This window comes from Microtus ochrogaster, chromosome 21 (genome assembly GCF_000317375.1).
Source record: "Microtus ochrogaster isolate Prairie Vole_2 chromosome 21, MicOch1.0, whole genome shotgun sequence".
In the NCBI taxonomy this organism is placed as follows: domain Eukaryota; kingdom Metazoa; phylum Chordata; class Mammalia; order Rodentia; family Cricetidae; genus Microtus; species Microtus ochrogaster.
The window spans coordinates 39,934,155-39,950,874 of NC_022022.1; the positions used below are offsets into that span (position 1 = coordinate 39,934,155).

At 40.7% G+C, this 16,720-nt stretch overlaps 1 protein-coding gene across 2 annotated transcripts in view; it reads right to left on the reverse strand.

Annotated features, from left to right (window-relative positions):
- The window catches only part of Rpf1 (ribosome production factor 1 homolog), a 19,399-nt gene extending 2,886 nt beyond the window's left edge, over positions 1–16,513 (reverse strand). For both annotated transcript variants that reach the window (XR_003377857.1, XM_005357411.3), the window contains exons 1-6: positions 16,262–16,513; positions 15,009–15,065; positions 13,184–13,264; positions 8,127–8,222; positions 7,552–7,705; positions 288–370 (exon numbers count right to left, since the gene is read on the reverse strand). Coding sequence is in view for 1 of the 2 variants with exons in the window: in XM_005357411.3 (XP_005357468.1) it covers positions 288–370; positions 7,552–7,705; positions 8,127–8,222; positions 13,184–13,264; positions 15,009–15,065; positions 16,262–16,489 (699 nt within the window). In the remaining variant the exon portion in view is untranslated. The remainder of the gene's footprint in view (positions 1–287; positions 371–7,551; positions 7,706–8,126; positions 8,223–13,183; positions 13,265–15,008; positions 15,066–16,261) is intronic.
- Positions 16,514–16,720: the final 207 nt, after the last annotated feature.

Consider the following 16,720-nt stretch of genomic DNA (forward strand, 5'->3'; position numbering starts at 1 on the left):
CTTAATTGGGGGAGGGGAAGGGAAATGGGAGGAGGTGGCGGGGAAGAGACAGAAATCTTTAATAAATAAATAAATGTAAAAAAAATTAGCTAGCCATAGACGATATGATAAAAAAAAAAAAAGAAAATCAACACTCATAGTAAGAGGACACTGCTACTGTCAGAACTGTTTATGGCCTCTCAACAACCTGCTGTCATCCGAAGGTCAAACAATTAACATCAATTAAATCTTTAAGAATCTACTGATAACCTGAGACCAATATTGATCAAGGAATACATAAAACTCACCTTAATTTCTTTACGAAGACGAACACTACTCATTTTAAAATGAGCAGTTGGACCATTTGGCAAGTGACTCAAAATAAGGCCATCTGTTTATAAAGGTTAAGAAACACACCAGACTATATGAGCCCTAGATTGCATAAATAAGCTGTCTTCCATATGTTTGAGGGTGCCTAGAAATTAGTAGATGGATGTATTTGTTCTTCTGGGTTAACTGAATTTTTCCTACCAAACCAAAGTCAAACCACATTAAATCTTACAATTTAATCTAGAAGAGTCTTACTTTTTTATTTTTACAGTTAAATACCATCATTCTCAATAGGGTACCAAGGGCTTTCAAAGTCAAAGAATACAACAAAAATCTCCAATGACCACTACTCAAGAAGGAAAAAGCTGGGATTCAATGCTACTGGTATGTAAGTTCACCTCCACTGTATGTCCTGTTTGTAAGATGAGGACATGGTAAGAATATCATCTCAGGATTGCAAATTCAATCAAAATCAAAACTGCTATTTCTTTTTTTTTTTTATTTTTTATTTTTTTGGTTTTTTGAGACAGGGTTTCTCTAGCTGTGGAGCCTGTCCTGGAACTCACTCTGTAGACCACGCAGGCCTAGAACTCACAGAGGGCTGCCTATCTCTGCCTCCCGAGTGCTGGGATTAAAGGCACGCATCACCACCGCCTGGCAAAACTGGTGTGTTTTTTTTTTTTTAAACTTTTTGGGTTAATGAGAAATTAAAATCAACCTTTATAATCCAGTTTAGTCTAGCATGAACAGAGTGCTAGATATTGTAAACTACAGATTAAATATGAGACCTACCTATCAGCAAGTACAGCAGCCAAAAGCACCAGAGTCCCAGCTGCAGTAAGGGACTAGCATTCAAGGTTTTGCAGCACAAAGGTACTCTAACAATGAATAAGTTAGGAACAAGCAGACAAAACACAGGCAGTGGTTGATAAGAGTGTTCAGTTAATAACAGCTTTTAGTTTAAGGGTGACGGGGGCATCAAAAAGTGAAAAACTAGGATTGATGGCCCAGGCCAGCAGGCCAGCTGCCTAGAGACTTAAGCAAGAGGGATAAAGTTTCAAGGCCTGTGCCTGGACAACTTTAACCCAATTTCAAAATTAAAAAAAAGTACTTATACTGCAGCCTGAAATTTGAACCCTTCGGCTGCTGTCTTTACTGAGTAAAGCAATGGTTCTCAGCTTTCCTAATGATGAGACCCTTTAATATGATTCTTTGTGTTGTGGTGACCCCAACCAGAAAATTATTTCATTGTTACCTCAAAACTGTAATTTTGCTATTTTTATGAATCATAATGTAAATATCTGAGTTTTCTGATGGTCTTAGGCGACCCCTGTGAAAGGTTCATTCACCCCCTACCAAAGGGGTCATGAAACACAGGTTGAAAATGGCTGGATTAAAGGCAGCCAGGAGAAGCTATATTACACCCATTTTTTTTTTTTTTTTAAAGCATTAACCAGGCTGGAGAGATGGCTAAGCAGTTAAAGCACTGACTATTCTTCCAGAGGACCTGAGTTCAGTTCAAAGCACACACAGGGTACCACCATCTGTAATGAGATCTGGTGCCCTCTTCTGGTCTGCAGGTATACATGCAAATTTATTCATAATAAATAAATCTTGGGGAAAAAAAGCTTCATCCTTAGACATGTCATCTTACTTTTCTATTGCCTTCAAGCAACCTTAGAATGTGGGGTCTGAATGAGAACAGTCCCCACTGGCTCATATATGTGAATTGTTCGAGGACTTTAGCAAGGGGTTAGAGGTGTGGCCTTCGAGGTTTGTCATTGGGGTGAGCTTTGAGACTTCAAAAACCCTCTCCAGGCTCTGTCTGCTCTGTCTCTGTCTTCTTTCTCCCTCTCCAACTTGTAGACAGGATGTAAGTTCTCAGCTCCTTTTCCAGCACCATGCCTGCTGCCATGCTCCCTGCCATGATGGGCATGGACCCACTCTCGGAAGCCGTGAGCTGTCCCCTAATTAAATGCTTTCGTTTAGAAGTTGCTTTGGTCATGGTGGTTTGTCACAGCAGTAGAAAACTAAGACTATGCCCTAACCAAAACCACTGCACATCTATGTGCACACAATATGAGATTTACAGAACAATTCTGTCCCCACTGCCACCATTAGTTCTCAGCCTCCGCGCAGCAGCCCCGCTGCTCACTTAACGTTTCCCCCTCTACCTTCACTTCCTCCTGACTTGATATTTCCACCCAGGTCATTAAAGTAAGTAACAGTTGGTGCTTTCTACTTTGACTACATTTTCTGACATCGCTGATAATCACGTTTGGATTTGGCCCTAGGTTCTCTTAAGTAATAAGCCACATGGGATTTAGCTGGGTCATTTCACCTCCCCAGATTCTCTAATGACAACTGGAAGCTGTCATCACAGTCAACAGCAGTACGAGCTTCCTGCCATCTGTCATCACTGACTCAGGTTCAGAACGAAGGCATTAGCCTGACAGAAATGCAGATACAAACCTCATCTTTTGTATCCAGTTTTCCCAAGTGGTTCCTCATACAATCTTATCTACGACATGTAAAGAAGCCATTTTGCCCCAGTTATTTCAAACACATGCAGTATTTCGCTTCTCCATTAAGGACTGCTGCAAATCCTTACAGTTAGAATTAACTTACCATAGTGCTCCTCACTTAAAATGGCAGTTAGGAGTCAGGAAATGCCTTTCCCCCAACTTCTGTTAACTCCAGTGTATTAGAACTGGTTTCTGTTTACTTTTAAACAGGCTAATGGCAAATATTGAGTTCGTCTATTTAAAGATTCACTCCAGGTTCAACTTCATCAAGTATAGCCAAGTACTTTCTTGCTGCTTGAACATTCACGAAACCATGAAAATTAAGGAGACCAGTAGATATAAAACAATTTTCTTCAACCTTTGTAAAGTTTTATCTAGAACAATCCTATCTAGAACAATCCTATTAAATTGTGGCTTGTGTCAAAAGCAAAGATTCCTGTTTCATAGCTCCCAAATAAAGTGGTTTTGTTTGTTGGGTACACACGTAAGTTGTATTGTTAAACTAACATAAATAATGGAAAACAGTCACTGTGGCCTGTTTCATTAATGAAGAAAAGGGGCTGAAATCACGTCCCATAAGGTAAAGGTTAAATGGCAAAAAAAAAAAAAAAAAAAGAATGTTTCAGATAAAAAGACTTATTTTGTCAAAACAATGCAGGCTTTCCAAAAGCTAGAAATGCTGTCATTTGTGTACCTATATGAAATATTAAAGCAAAGAGAAAACATTAAATTGGTGAATGCTTGTTTTAGCAGCTTTAAATGATTACAACTTAACTGCTACAACCAAAACAGACCTTGCCATTTTATTTAAAGGCAGCAATCACTGTAAAAATTGTTCTTTTCTCTAATAACTAGGCATAAAAATTACAATTATCTAGTCAAACCAAATAATAATCTAGTCAACAAGTGCCAGGTTAAAGAACTAGTTTGTCTATTTTGGTTTCTGGAAAACTAATACAGGTGAACAAAATAATACACTTAAGTTATATAAAAACAATGAAAGCTGTGAAAAATGGATTTAAAAAATACATTGTATTAGAACAGTGAGTGTTCACTGGTATAAAAAAGAATGTGCTGTCTTGTGGCAGAAAGGAAAGTCCTATTGCTATTTTTATAAATTCTTTACTAATCTGACTCACCCAACTGGTCATCTAAATACTAAAATTATAGGTACTATTCAAGAAATAATAGCAAGTACAAAAAGAAATCTAGATATATTTTACATCCTTTCGTCAACAGAAACACCTTGGGGTCAGGAGACAGTAGGACAGATGTGAGACACAGGGAACGCTTCACTGTTGCTGACACCCACACCACCACCAAGCACATGGCGTGATCCACCCTACCTCACAACAACACACTTCCTACAACCTAGGATGAAGTTATACCAAACACATGGTGTCAGCCGGGCCAGCGCTCTCATGCCGCCTCCTTTCCCACTGTCTGCTCCAGCTCATTCATCAGACCTGGCTCAAGTGTCCCTCATTAAGTCCCCCTCCCCTCATGTTGCTGGAACAGTGCTGTTAGTTAACAGGACTTTTTGCTGGAATTCACTATGGCAGGCTGACTGCTGTTTATATCATGTGTGTGGGATTCCTCTCTGTATGCTGTGAATATGTTTTATTACCAATGGTTAATAAATGGCTTAGGAGAGTAAAGCCAGGCAGGAAATCCAAACAAGGATCTATAGAGAGTAGGCGGAGTCAAAGAGACGACGTGTAGCTACTGAAGGAAACAGAAGCAGCTGAAACCTTTCTGGTAGGCCACAGCCTCAAGGCAATACACAGGTTAATAAAAATGGGTTAATTTAAGATATAAGAGCCACGTAAAAATACACCTATACCGTTGGCCAAACAGTGCTATAATTAATATAGTTTCTGTTTGATTATTTGGACCTGGGCAGACAGAAAACCAACACGCAATCTCCTTTTACAAAATGGTGAACAATGTGGGGCATGGATCCATATAAGACTAAAAAAGCTTAAAAAAAAAAAAAAGAGGGCTTCTAGACTCACAAAAAAGGGAGGAAGCATAGCTTCTTGGTAGTTGCATTTTTTTTTCCAAATAGACTCTGCTGTGAGCCACAAGCAGAGGTGCGGGCCCTTTAAAGAGTGGCTTCCTGGTTGGCACTGGCAGAGTGAGTGGCTCTGGATCTTTCAGGAGGTCGGGCTAAGAGCACTTAGGGTTTGTGAGCAAAGTGCTACAAGTTGCTTAATGGCAACCTAGACCCTCTGCTTCCCTGGAGCTGGGGTGGTGAGCTCGGTCGTGGAGGTGGTGAACAAACCTCCACCATGCTCTACAGAGCAGAGTCAGCAGGTGGAGCTGATCCTAGCCACGCACACTTAACATTAAAAAAAATAAAGGCACTCCTGGTCAGAATATCATTACAAATACTCAATAAAGACAGATTCAGACAGAAACAAACCTTTAAACGGGTCACAGTATGTTTAAAAAAGCTTGGGAGAAAGTATAAACAGATATTAAAAAAAATAGTTAAAAAAATAAAACAAAAGAGACAGTAAAAGTAATATAAAAGAGTAGAGTCACAGATCAGAGGAGTAAAATAAATACAGCACATAAAGATAAAATATACATACAGAGTTTGAATTATGTATAGCATTGTGTTTTCTTTAAATTTTCTGACTGCAGAGAAACATTTAGTTCTGGGGACTGCTAAGTTAAACCAGCAAAAAGATATCTTAACTTCAAAATCGGAGTCTAAGGATATGTTACTTTGGAAAAGAGGTTCTGTTTTTATTTCCACATAAGATGAGAACCTGTGGATTCCTTCCAAGCTAATGTGGTTTAATGAAACATCCTCCCTACCCCCACCGAAAGGTCTCCATGATCCCTAAGAATACTTCACCCAACAAACAGCAGGAAGCAGTTAAAAACTACTCTCAAATTCCCAAAATGATTATTTATAAATGTTTGTTTTCATTTAAAGGGAGATATGATATAAACACTTCGCATTGGTATAGATCTTGGTCTATTGATACAAATTTAAGGCTGATTTGTTATACTCTGTAATATGTATTTCTGCTCTTTTTCTCATTTAAAAATGCAATGCATAATTAAAAAATACAAATTAATAGTCAAACTTGTCATGTTAGTTAGGTTGTTTAGATATACAGAGATAAATTTCAGTTAAATAGATAATCCAAAACTTCAACGACCTACAAAATATGGCATTTAAAATGTTTTAAAAACTTAAACTTTTCTTGACAGTGAGACATGTCTACTTTTTGGCAGCACCAATACTTCAAAAAGGTTGATGAACATTAAAAAAAAACTTGTTATCAAATTTGCCTTCAATGGCATTTGTGCAAGAAACTGCTCTTGCCTGGACTGTTTGATGGCGTGCTGTATAAACAGGACATGCAGGACCCACAGAAAAGTGACTGCTAGACTTCCCAAAGGACAGGATGGTCCTTCAGGTTCCTGCTTTATAGAGAAAACTGCTAGAAATTCTACAGAGCACACACACACACACACACACACACACACACACACACACACACGTGCACACAAAACACACACACACACACATGTACGCACAAAACACACACACACACACACAAACTGACAAACTTTGCCAGTATAAGACAAAACAGATTTTAAAATTTCCTGTTTCACTAAAAAGTCTGTCAGTTACTACGGGCCTATAGGCTGAAGATGGATGCCCCAGTGTTACAGAACTTTGGGTTCTCTGGGTGACTGACAGCAAGATGTCTCTGTCAAATCTAGAGTTTTAAAAGTTTCTTATAATGTATTTCTTGTTTACTTAAATAATATTATATCCTTCTGGGGTCTTTAAGAGTTAAAGACAAATAGTTATAGTTTTCCTTAGTTATAATAAAAAAATAAATTAGATATAAAACTTCAGACTCAAAAAAAATTGTAACTGTAATTCTTGCTTAATACCTATTTTGTTAAAACCTCCCTTTTTATTTAGACAGAAAAAGGGTGGATGATGTGGAATATTCCCCATCCCTTCTGTATGTGTGAATATGTTTTACTACCATTGGTTAATAAAGAAGTTATTTTGGTCTATGGCTTAGCAGAGTAAAACCAGGTGGGAAATCTGAACAGAGATATAGAGAGAGAGTAAGCAGAGTCATAGGGATGCCATGTAGCTGCCAAAACCTTTCTGGTATGCAACAGCCTTGTGGCGATACACAGATTGATAAAAATAGGTTAATTTAAGATACAAGAGCTAGGCAAAAGTATACCTAAGCCATTGGCCAAGCAGTGTTATAATTAATATAGATTCTTTGTGATTATTAGTGTCTGGGCAGCTGGAAAACCAATGTGCAGTCTCCTTTTACACTATAGCAGTGTTTTAACTGTGACACTTGTCTGATAAATGTCTTCATGAATTAAAAACCATCTTACAAGCCGGGTGGTGGTGGCGCACGCCTTTAATCCCAGCACTAGGGAGGCAGAGGCAGGCGGATCTCTGGGAGTTCAAGGCCAGCCTGTTCTACAGGAGCTAGTTCTGGGACGGGCACCAAAACTACAGAGAAACCCTGTCTCGAAAAACAAAAAACAAACAAACAAACACCCATCTTACAGCACCTTGAATAGATGTAATGCTATGGAAAAAAATGTCCATTCTAAAACTGATAGGAATCCTTTCCCTAGTCCTTCAAATATGTTTAAAAATAGGCGAGAAAAGGGCCAGAAAAATTCCCTTACAAACAAACCCAAAGGATACTCGGTGTTTTACGATCTTCATTAATAACGATCAGGTCTGTGAAATCTCTTGCAATGCACTGTGGAATGATTTTCTTCAGAGCCAGTCCTCTTCTGTAATACACGTGTGACTCTGGTATAACTGTGGAGAGCTGCTCGCAGAGCCGTACTGTTCTCTGGGAGAAGACAGAGGAAGGATGAAGGCGGAGCAATGTCTCCTGTGTCAAAGGCCATTTACCCCAAAGCCAGGTTTCCCACAACATGGAGACAGAGACATGGCAATGTCTACAGACATTTTGTGGCTAGGACTGGCGCAGGGGGTAGAGATACTGCTGGCTTGTAATGGACAGAGGCTGGGGATGTTGCTAAACATCCCATAATGATAGCACTTCATAACAAGGAGTTATTCAGGCATGATGCTAAGAGTTGTCAAACTACCCTGAAGAACTGTGCTCAGTAACCCACATCATATCAACAGCTGTCTCCCTTCACTTATTCACTGTCATTATCAAAGGCAATTAGCCATTTCACTTTTCTGAGTAGAGCATTTTACATACGACATAAGAACTCATGGACTACACTAATCAATGTGTTTACCCCATGAGGTCTATCCGATGTCGTGATGAGAATCTTAGGAGATGTCTGCCTGTTGAAGTAGGAAGAAAATTCATCTGTAGCTTCATCATAAGCCACCTGAAAACAGAGGACAGATTATTTTGTATCAGATAGTTCACTGAGGCTGGATTTTAAAATGTTGTTCCACCAACTGTTAGCTGATAGGTGCAGGAGGAGGTGACATCAATAGTGACATGAAGTGGCTGACTCACATCAACTGGGTAGCTATCAAAATGCTAAGATGTGTGTATTGCACAGTGGCTACAGACATGGGCAAGAATACCAGGCCTGACTAATGCTAGTCCTGTTCATGCTGGTGGATGAAAACAGCAAGACCAACTTCCAGGACGGGAGCAGCATCGAGCAGAAGACAAGAATCATGGGGAAAATGTGAAAACATGAAGCTTTGTCAAACCAGGGTTGCAGACCTAACTGAAGGTAAGTACGGAGAGCTAGAAACTTAAAGGTGATGCTCTGAAGTAGGAGTTGTAGGTGTACTTAAGATGCTGTCACCACAAACCCTGAGAAGCACTGAATGTGGAAGGCAGGGAGACGGGGACGGGTGGAGCGCGGAAGGCATTCCTCCACACATGCACAGCCCAGACAGAGAGAGGTGCAGGTCTGAGGGGCTCCAGGGGTTCAACTGGACTTGCCTAGTCTCTGACTGACATAAGGTATGTAATAAAAACAGGGGCAGTCAGTAGCGAGGCAGGTGACAGACAAAACAACAAGAATTGAGCAGACATCATGCCATTGCCGAGAAGAGAATGATTTCACACTTTAAAGTCCAGGCAAGTTACAGAAACAACAAAACAGCCCTTAAAGGATAAACCAGAGCTGAACACAGTAGCTCATTCCTGTTATCCCAGGCAGGCTGAGCAGGACTGCTACGAGCTTGGAGTCAGGCTAGGCTACACAGGGAGTTCCAGGGTAGCCTGGACTACATAGGAAGATCCTGTCAACTAACTAATTAACTAACTAAAAGCCAAAATAAACTAATTAAGTAACATTCAGTCAAAACTACAATACTATGTTATGTAAAAATAACTTTCAGCCAAAACTCGGTAGAAAAGGAAGTGTGATAAATTAGGGGAGATGATTAGCAGATATGAGTGGGCTGACATGTGAAAATTGGCAGATGGCAAAGCAGCTCTAAGTAATGTGTTCTACGATTTAAAGAAAACACGGACACAGGAGAATCAGTGGACTGAAAAGTCACGAACAGATACCGACCTGGCCCAGTATGGAGAACGGAGAAAACTGTCCTGGAAATGTAAAACTGGGGAAATTACAGCACATCTCAAACACTTCAACAGTCTGAGAACGGTAGAAAAAGTATTTGAAGAAATCACAGCTAAAAAGACAAACTTGATGAAAATACTAACACTTATTCAAGAAGCTCAGCAAATCCCGAGCGGGCTATAAACAGCAACAATAATGAGCATTTAGAGCCAAGCTGTTAAAATCACAGGACACTTGGAGCAATGAGACATGACGATCAGCACGGTGCTGCAGAGAATGTTCAAAGTGCAAAATGTCTCTTCAGTAAACAACGGGGGTAATCAGCAGCTAGTAAATCCGCCACGAGGACAAAAGGGAAACCTTCAACTGAAAGGAGCTATACTAGATGGGAAGGCAGACCTAGAGGACCTAGGAAACAGGTGCTAACATGGTAAGGCTGTGTGTGCATAGAAGGCTGAACTACATGAAGATATTCTCATTCCTTTGAAAAGCTCCGGATGAATTCATGTAGTAACTCTGACTCTAGCTGGTACACAGACAACATGCAGTACATGGCCAACAGCACCTCTCCATTGATGTGGGAATGATTTCTTATTAATAAAGAAACTGCCTAGGCCCATTTCATAGCCAACCCTTAGGTAGGCGGAGAAAACAGAACAGGATGCTGGGAGAAAGAAGCTGAGTCAGGGAGTCGCCATGATTGTCCCACTGCAGACAGATGCAGGTTAAGATCATTCCTGGTAAGCCAGCTTGTGGACTACAAAGAATAATAGAAATGGGTTAGATCAATATGTAAGAGCTAGCCAATAAGAGGCTGAAACTAATGGGTCAGGCAGTAATTAAAAGAATACAGTTTCCGTGTAATTATTTCGGGTCATAAGCTAAGCTAGCCATGCGGGCGGCAGGGTGCTGGGGACGCAGGGGGACGCAGCCCCGCCGCTCTTATTTCAACACTCCATGGCTTAGCTGGATTACGCAGCTTCACACCAGACCTGGATGATTAAAGATGCATGGTGCCTTTTGTTTGTTTCCCTCCAGTACCAAGAATTAAGCTCTTAGAGCTCATGTATGTTTCAAGTCTAAGGGCAACTACCAAAACAATTAAAACAGCACACTCAAAAATCAACATCAAAGAAAATAACCAAGGAAGAACTGAGACAATACAGGTGGGGACGGGGGAGGGGGGGAGGATGTAGAAGTCTAGCTATGTTTATAACTGACAAAGTACTAATTTCAGGCTGACCAAAGAAGCAATATCCAACCATATGCTCTTGAAAAGTGATACATATTAAATTCAAGTCCATGAATAACTTCAAAGCAAAAAAAAGAAAAGCATACTGTGGAGAGCATCCCCAGGAGTTTACCCGGCTCCACAGCACAAAACAGACACTAAGAAGCGCTGCCCCATAAGAACGTAATTACATGCACACAAGTAATTACACAGAGCAACATAACTGTAAACGCATGTCCCTAACAGAAGAACTGAAACTGGGAGTAAAACTCAGTCATGGAGAAGCAGCTGAGAGGGAGAGTATCTATATTCTTCCCCAGGGACAAGTAAATTCACACACAGAGTGTAAGATAGGAGCAGCCTATCAACCAACACAATAATCCCTCCTAAAACAATAGGAAACCCAGGTTTTCCAAGGGCAACACAACAATCCTCAGAACAGACCACAGGCTAGGGCTTAAAGCCTCTAACTGAAAGGAAGTCTGTTAAGCAAGCAAGATTGAATTAACAGAAATCACCCATGAGAAGGAAAACTAGAAGATTTCAAATTCCTATAAATTAACATACACAATAATCAATGAGCTGAAGTCAATTAAAAGGGAAATCAGAAAATCTCTTGGGCTGGAAAGTGTGGCTGCCTAGCATACACAGGGCCTGGGTTCCATCCCCAGCGCCACACAAAAGAAAACAAACCTCTTAAATAAAGAACAAAAGCAACAAGCTGTCAAAATGTATGGACCATGTTAAAGCAACCATGGGAAACCAGAGCTTCAAACACTGTATTAGAAGTCTAAAACTAGCCATCCTCCTTAGGAAGCTCCAGGCTGGCAGAGGCACCAAATACAGCCTGAGACAGCACGTGAACCGAAGACTGGGGAACTCATGAAAGACACAGAGGATGAATCCTAAAGAAAGGAGAAATTAATTCTGTAAAATATACATAGAGCAGAGTGAGATCATTAGAGTCTAAAGCCATTTATCATATATTCCCAGCACTCAGGAGAGGCAGGCAGATCTCTGTGAGTTCAAGGCCAACCAGGTCTACAGAGTGAGTTTCTGGACAGCCAGGGCTACACAGAGAAGCCCTGTCTTAAAAACAAAACAAACAAAAACTGGAGACGTTTGAAAGTTCTCACAACACAGAAATGATAATGAGACATAAATGTATTATAATTTAATCATCAGGAATGGTATATATGCACTAAATTATAAACTCATAAATAAACATGCCAATTAAATTTAACCAAAAAAACCCTAACAAATTGTGAGCAATCAACAATTATTCCACTAAAAGAGAAACTTTGATGTAAGTAATAGTGAAAGTAGCACATTTTAAAACTTGTAGGATTTACACAAATGATACTCAAAGGGAGTTCTGTTGTTCATAGCAAACAAAGAGCAAACTGATAAAATAAAAATAGAAGAAGCTCAGTGAAAGGAGGAGGAAACAAGGGAGACAGAAGTGAAACACAGAATCCAGTAGAGAAGATTAAAGAAATTAAACTACTTTACTGAAAAGAACACAAAGAAGCTGCCTGACAAAACCTAGTGAAAAGAGAATGTTACACTAAACTATGGGTTTTCTTAGAATATAGACTATGGGTCTGGCTCTTCTCGCTGGGTGATGATTTTTAATCTACACAATATTTACAGTGAAGTTTTAATTTTTAAAAAAGTGAGTACTAGGAGAGTTAATGAGACATTACCATAGTTTAATGCATGAGCTCAAATAAAGATATCAATTCTAAGCAAGTAACAACAACCCAAAACTGTAAAATAAAAAGACAGCATGATACCAGGATGGGCTATCCCAAGAATGCAAGATACTAATTTTTAACATCAGAAAACCCATGGATGCATAAAGGTAACATGGGGAAGAAATACAGAGTATCTCAATATTTTCAGAGGAAGAACTCTATACTCATTCATGACAAAACAAAGCACAAATGGGATTTCTTTAAAGCATACAAAAAACCTACACCGATGACGTAAACACTGAGGAGGCTGAATGGCAGTATTCTTTCAAATCAGGAGCAAGACAAGGACACCATCACTGCCTTCTGTTTACTCAACAATGTATCAGAAGTTCCAGTCAGCACAAAGGTAGGATAAATAAAGAGATAAATCTATCATTGGAGAAATAACTATCAAAAATGTACAATGAATAATTGTAATAATTATTAGATAAATTATTAGTAGCCAGTTTAGGTATGCTATGGTGAGAGAAACTGGATTTCACAAACCAGCAAACAGAGCAAGAGTTAGAGATGCATGTGTCCTAAGAAAACACAAGACAGGAGCAGCTCTAACAAGTCTTACAAGCAAAACCAGTATGGAAAAGATCACAAAACTTACTAAAATATATTTTCAGTATTTAAGAAAGATTTCAGTGAAGTGATGAACGAGGGCCCCGTGCTGGCATGATGTGCTGCCATCCCAAATGTTCTGGGAGAGCCAAATTTCAAAGAGAGGGAGGGGTAAGGGACAAGGAGGCAGGGAAGAAGGGGGTAGCCGGCACTTACAGCCACCACACACCAAGGGTGAGCATTCAGATGTCTGACATTACCTCTTCATCATTGGGGTCTACTGTGGTTTCATCGTAGACTCGTTGGTTGTCAATGGTCTTGGGAATAGCCTTCGGTGGAGCCTAAGGAAGATGGGGAGTGCCAAGGTTTAGAAGCATTTTATGAACTACTTCACATTACCGTTGGGAAACAAAGTCTTCAAGTGACCTCCAAACAATCTTCCTCATTTCAAACCACAACCACAGTTCCATAAATCCTTGAACGAAAATGGAGCAATAATGCTACCTTTTTACAATCCGAAGAGACATAGGCATGGTAGATACAGAGTCGAGCAACTCAAAATAGGCAGAAGTAGCAGAAATCACAATCCCTCTCTAAGAAAAATATCTAACAGTAAATAGGAAATCAACAGAATGGAAAAAAAAAATCACAAAGGCACAAATCCAGGGGCTGTTTCTATTTTCCTGAGATCTACTGGGAAATGTGACTGGGGGATTTATGACAAGAATAAAAGGTCTGTAGGGGTGGCCGTTCGTAATGGAAATAGACATCAATACAGCAAATGTCCAGCAGTAGGGTAATGGCTAACACCCCGCACATTACATGACCCGATACTGCAGAATTATCATGCCGCTTAGCTCAAGAAATGGTATCAACAAACCGCCAAGGAAAACACAATCATGAGATAATACTAAAAGTACTTCAAAGTACATGGACACCATGCAGGGATATCAAGGAAATATAAGCTAACAAATCATTTAGGACATTGGGTATATATGTGTTTAAGATGTGCAGTTTGTGGGAGCGGTTCTCTTCTTCCACCTCAATTTGCCACGCTGGGCAGCAAGAGCCTTTACCTTACTGAGTTATCTTGCTGGCCCTTATGTAATCTTCGAAGATAATTCAAAGAAGTCATCTTTCAAACACAACAACTGATTTTGTTGTGTTTTTAGGAAGGGTGTTGTGTACTCCAATTGAAAGCCTATTAAACTACACCCCCAGCCCAGGGCCAGTGATAATGTTAAAGATTGATTAGCACACCGATCTGCTGCAATTAGCAGATTATGGGACTTTCGGAGATACTAATATTACATGATATTTTAGAACGCTGAAGGTCAAAATAGCCTAACGTTGATGATTCCATATGATCTGAACTGATGCTATTTGGACAGCGCAAGTAGGAGGTTTAGTTTGTGTAGTCTGAACATTTTTGTCTTCCTCGGGAATCCTTATTCTCATGCGTTAAAATTTTAAAAGTATAGCCAGGTGGTGGTGGCGCACGCCTTTAATCCCAGCCCTCAGGAGGCAGAGACAGGTGGATCTCTGTGAGCTCAAGGCCAGCCTGGTCTACAAATGCTATTCCATGACAGGCTTCAAAGTTACAGAGAAACCCTGTCTCGAAAAACAAAAAAACTTTGCAAGTATAAATTAATAAACTAAGCATATGTGTAAAAGTTTTAAAAATGAAAAATTTAGTTGTGCAACCATGCAGGAGTATTGAGCAGTTCTTTCAGCTTCAAGTCACAAGAGCTAAACCCTCACACCTGAAGTGGGGAGTCCCCGGGTCCCAAAGCCAGGGAGAGCTTTCTCTGCCTCCTGACCAACAACAGATCACCGTGTCTACTGTCTGTGCACAACACACTAAGTAAGGTAAAGTTCAGGGCGAATTTGAACAGTTTCATGAGCGGCTGACTTTGAGGACAGGCCATGGGCTTTCACCAGTTTGCTACGGTGGGTAAAGAGCAGAAAGGGATTTGCTATGTTAATTTTCAACTCGGAAATGTTCTAGGAGAAGGAAAGCAACGTAGTATTGGGAAACACTACTTCATATATAAGACAAATTACATGGCTAAGAACCTTACTTACCTTATCACCAAGAGCCTCTCTCTCTTTTTTAAGTTTCTTCTTAGCTGCCAACTTTTCCTAATGGAATAAAAACAAACAATATTGAGAAACCAGCAGTTAACTCGCAAACTCATACTGAAACCACAAATTAGTTCTAGGAACAGTCTGAGAATTACTGTGATCTTTTAACGTAAGCACACAAAACATTTAAAAAGTCTGCTTGGGTAGTCCAGGCTTGCTTCCAACGACAGCCCCCTTGCCTCCATTTCCTTAGTGTTGATCACAGGTATACACTACCATCCCCCCCCCCACCAGATCTTCCTTTAATAGCTAAATCACCGAACCACAAGCAGGCAGTCTAATCAATAGGACTTAACAGAGAGCTTGCTTTGTCAAATCGCTATTAAGTCTGAACATTTAAACTTTCAGTACCTTAAATTTTCCTATAAAGCTTCCAATTAAATTAAACATATAACAAGTATCCCCCCCCCCCCAGTGCTTACATTCTAAAGATCATGGTTATAACGATTACTCTGGAAAGCACTAAAAATAAAGAGATGAGTTTTCAGGGTGTTTCCAATAAAATCACCACTAACTATTCTTCTCTTTTATAACCAATACAAGCGTTTAAGATCAATAGGAACTTATTTGTTACACACCAGTGTCTCTTGACTTCGAGAGAAAATGCTTGACCCACGACAGACAAGCATACATATAATTTTGTAGTGCCTACGCAACCACACAGCTTAAAGACGTCTTCTAGGGCAGTCCTCCCTCATACTTGAAAACCAAACTAGGAGACAAGTCCACTGTACTAACTCCAGCCTAACACTTACAAAAGGATTCAGTAAGGAAATGGGGCAAGACAAACAAGTAAAAAATTAAAACATCATGTTTTTATATATGCAGCAGTCAGGAATTTTGTTTTTTCAAACTGCAATTTAGACACAAATAAGCCTTATAATGTTGGGCAAGCCTCACAAGTCTATGTTTTAGCTTATGTTTCCTCCCAGCACAGAGCGAGCACAGGGCGCTAGACAGCAAATGCAGACACTTCACAGACAATCACTTCCGTGAGAGTTCCTGAAAGCAGCCGAGTTTGGGATCTGGAGTTTAGACTGAGAAATTAACCAACGCTGGTGGCTTGCCGGGCAAAGGCGGGGTGCGGAGCCCGTGCGATCTCCCCCAACCCCGTGCGAGCGCGTGCCCGTGTGACACCCCCCCCCCGGTACGAGCGCGCGCCCATGTGACCCGCGCCTCCGCCGCGCGCGTACCTTGCGCTGCTGCTGTTTCCACCGCGTGAACATCAAGTGTCGCCGCTGTTTGTTCTTAATCTCCGAGATACTGAAGCCCGGGGGAAAGGCGGCCGCTTTCCGGGGCTGCGCCCCGCTCTCCGCAGCCCCATCGTCCGCCACCGCAGCCTCCTGAGGCTCTTCGGCGGCGGCTTTCCTCTTCAAGCCTCGCTTCCCGCCAGCCACACTCTTGTCGCCGGCTTTCGCCATGTTGTTAGCCTCTGTACGGAAACGGAAGTGCTCCTGTCCGTGATCCTGGTCAAACGTGTTTACTTCCGGGGGAAGGAAGTTCTTGATCAAATCTGGTGCTTTAAAATCAGGTTTTGTTCCCAACTGTACGAACACACAGAGGAGTGCCTAGATTCCTTCACTGAGCCTCGGCTGAGTGACACTCCTTGCAATATTTAGTTACACTTTGGTACAAAAAGACAAAATGGCTCA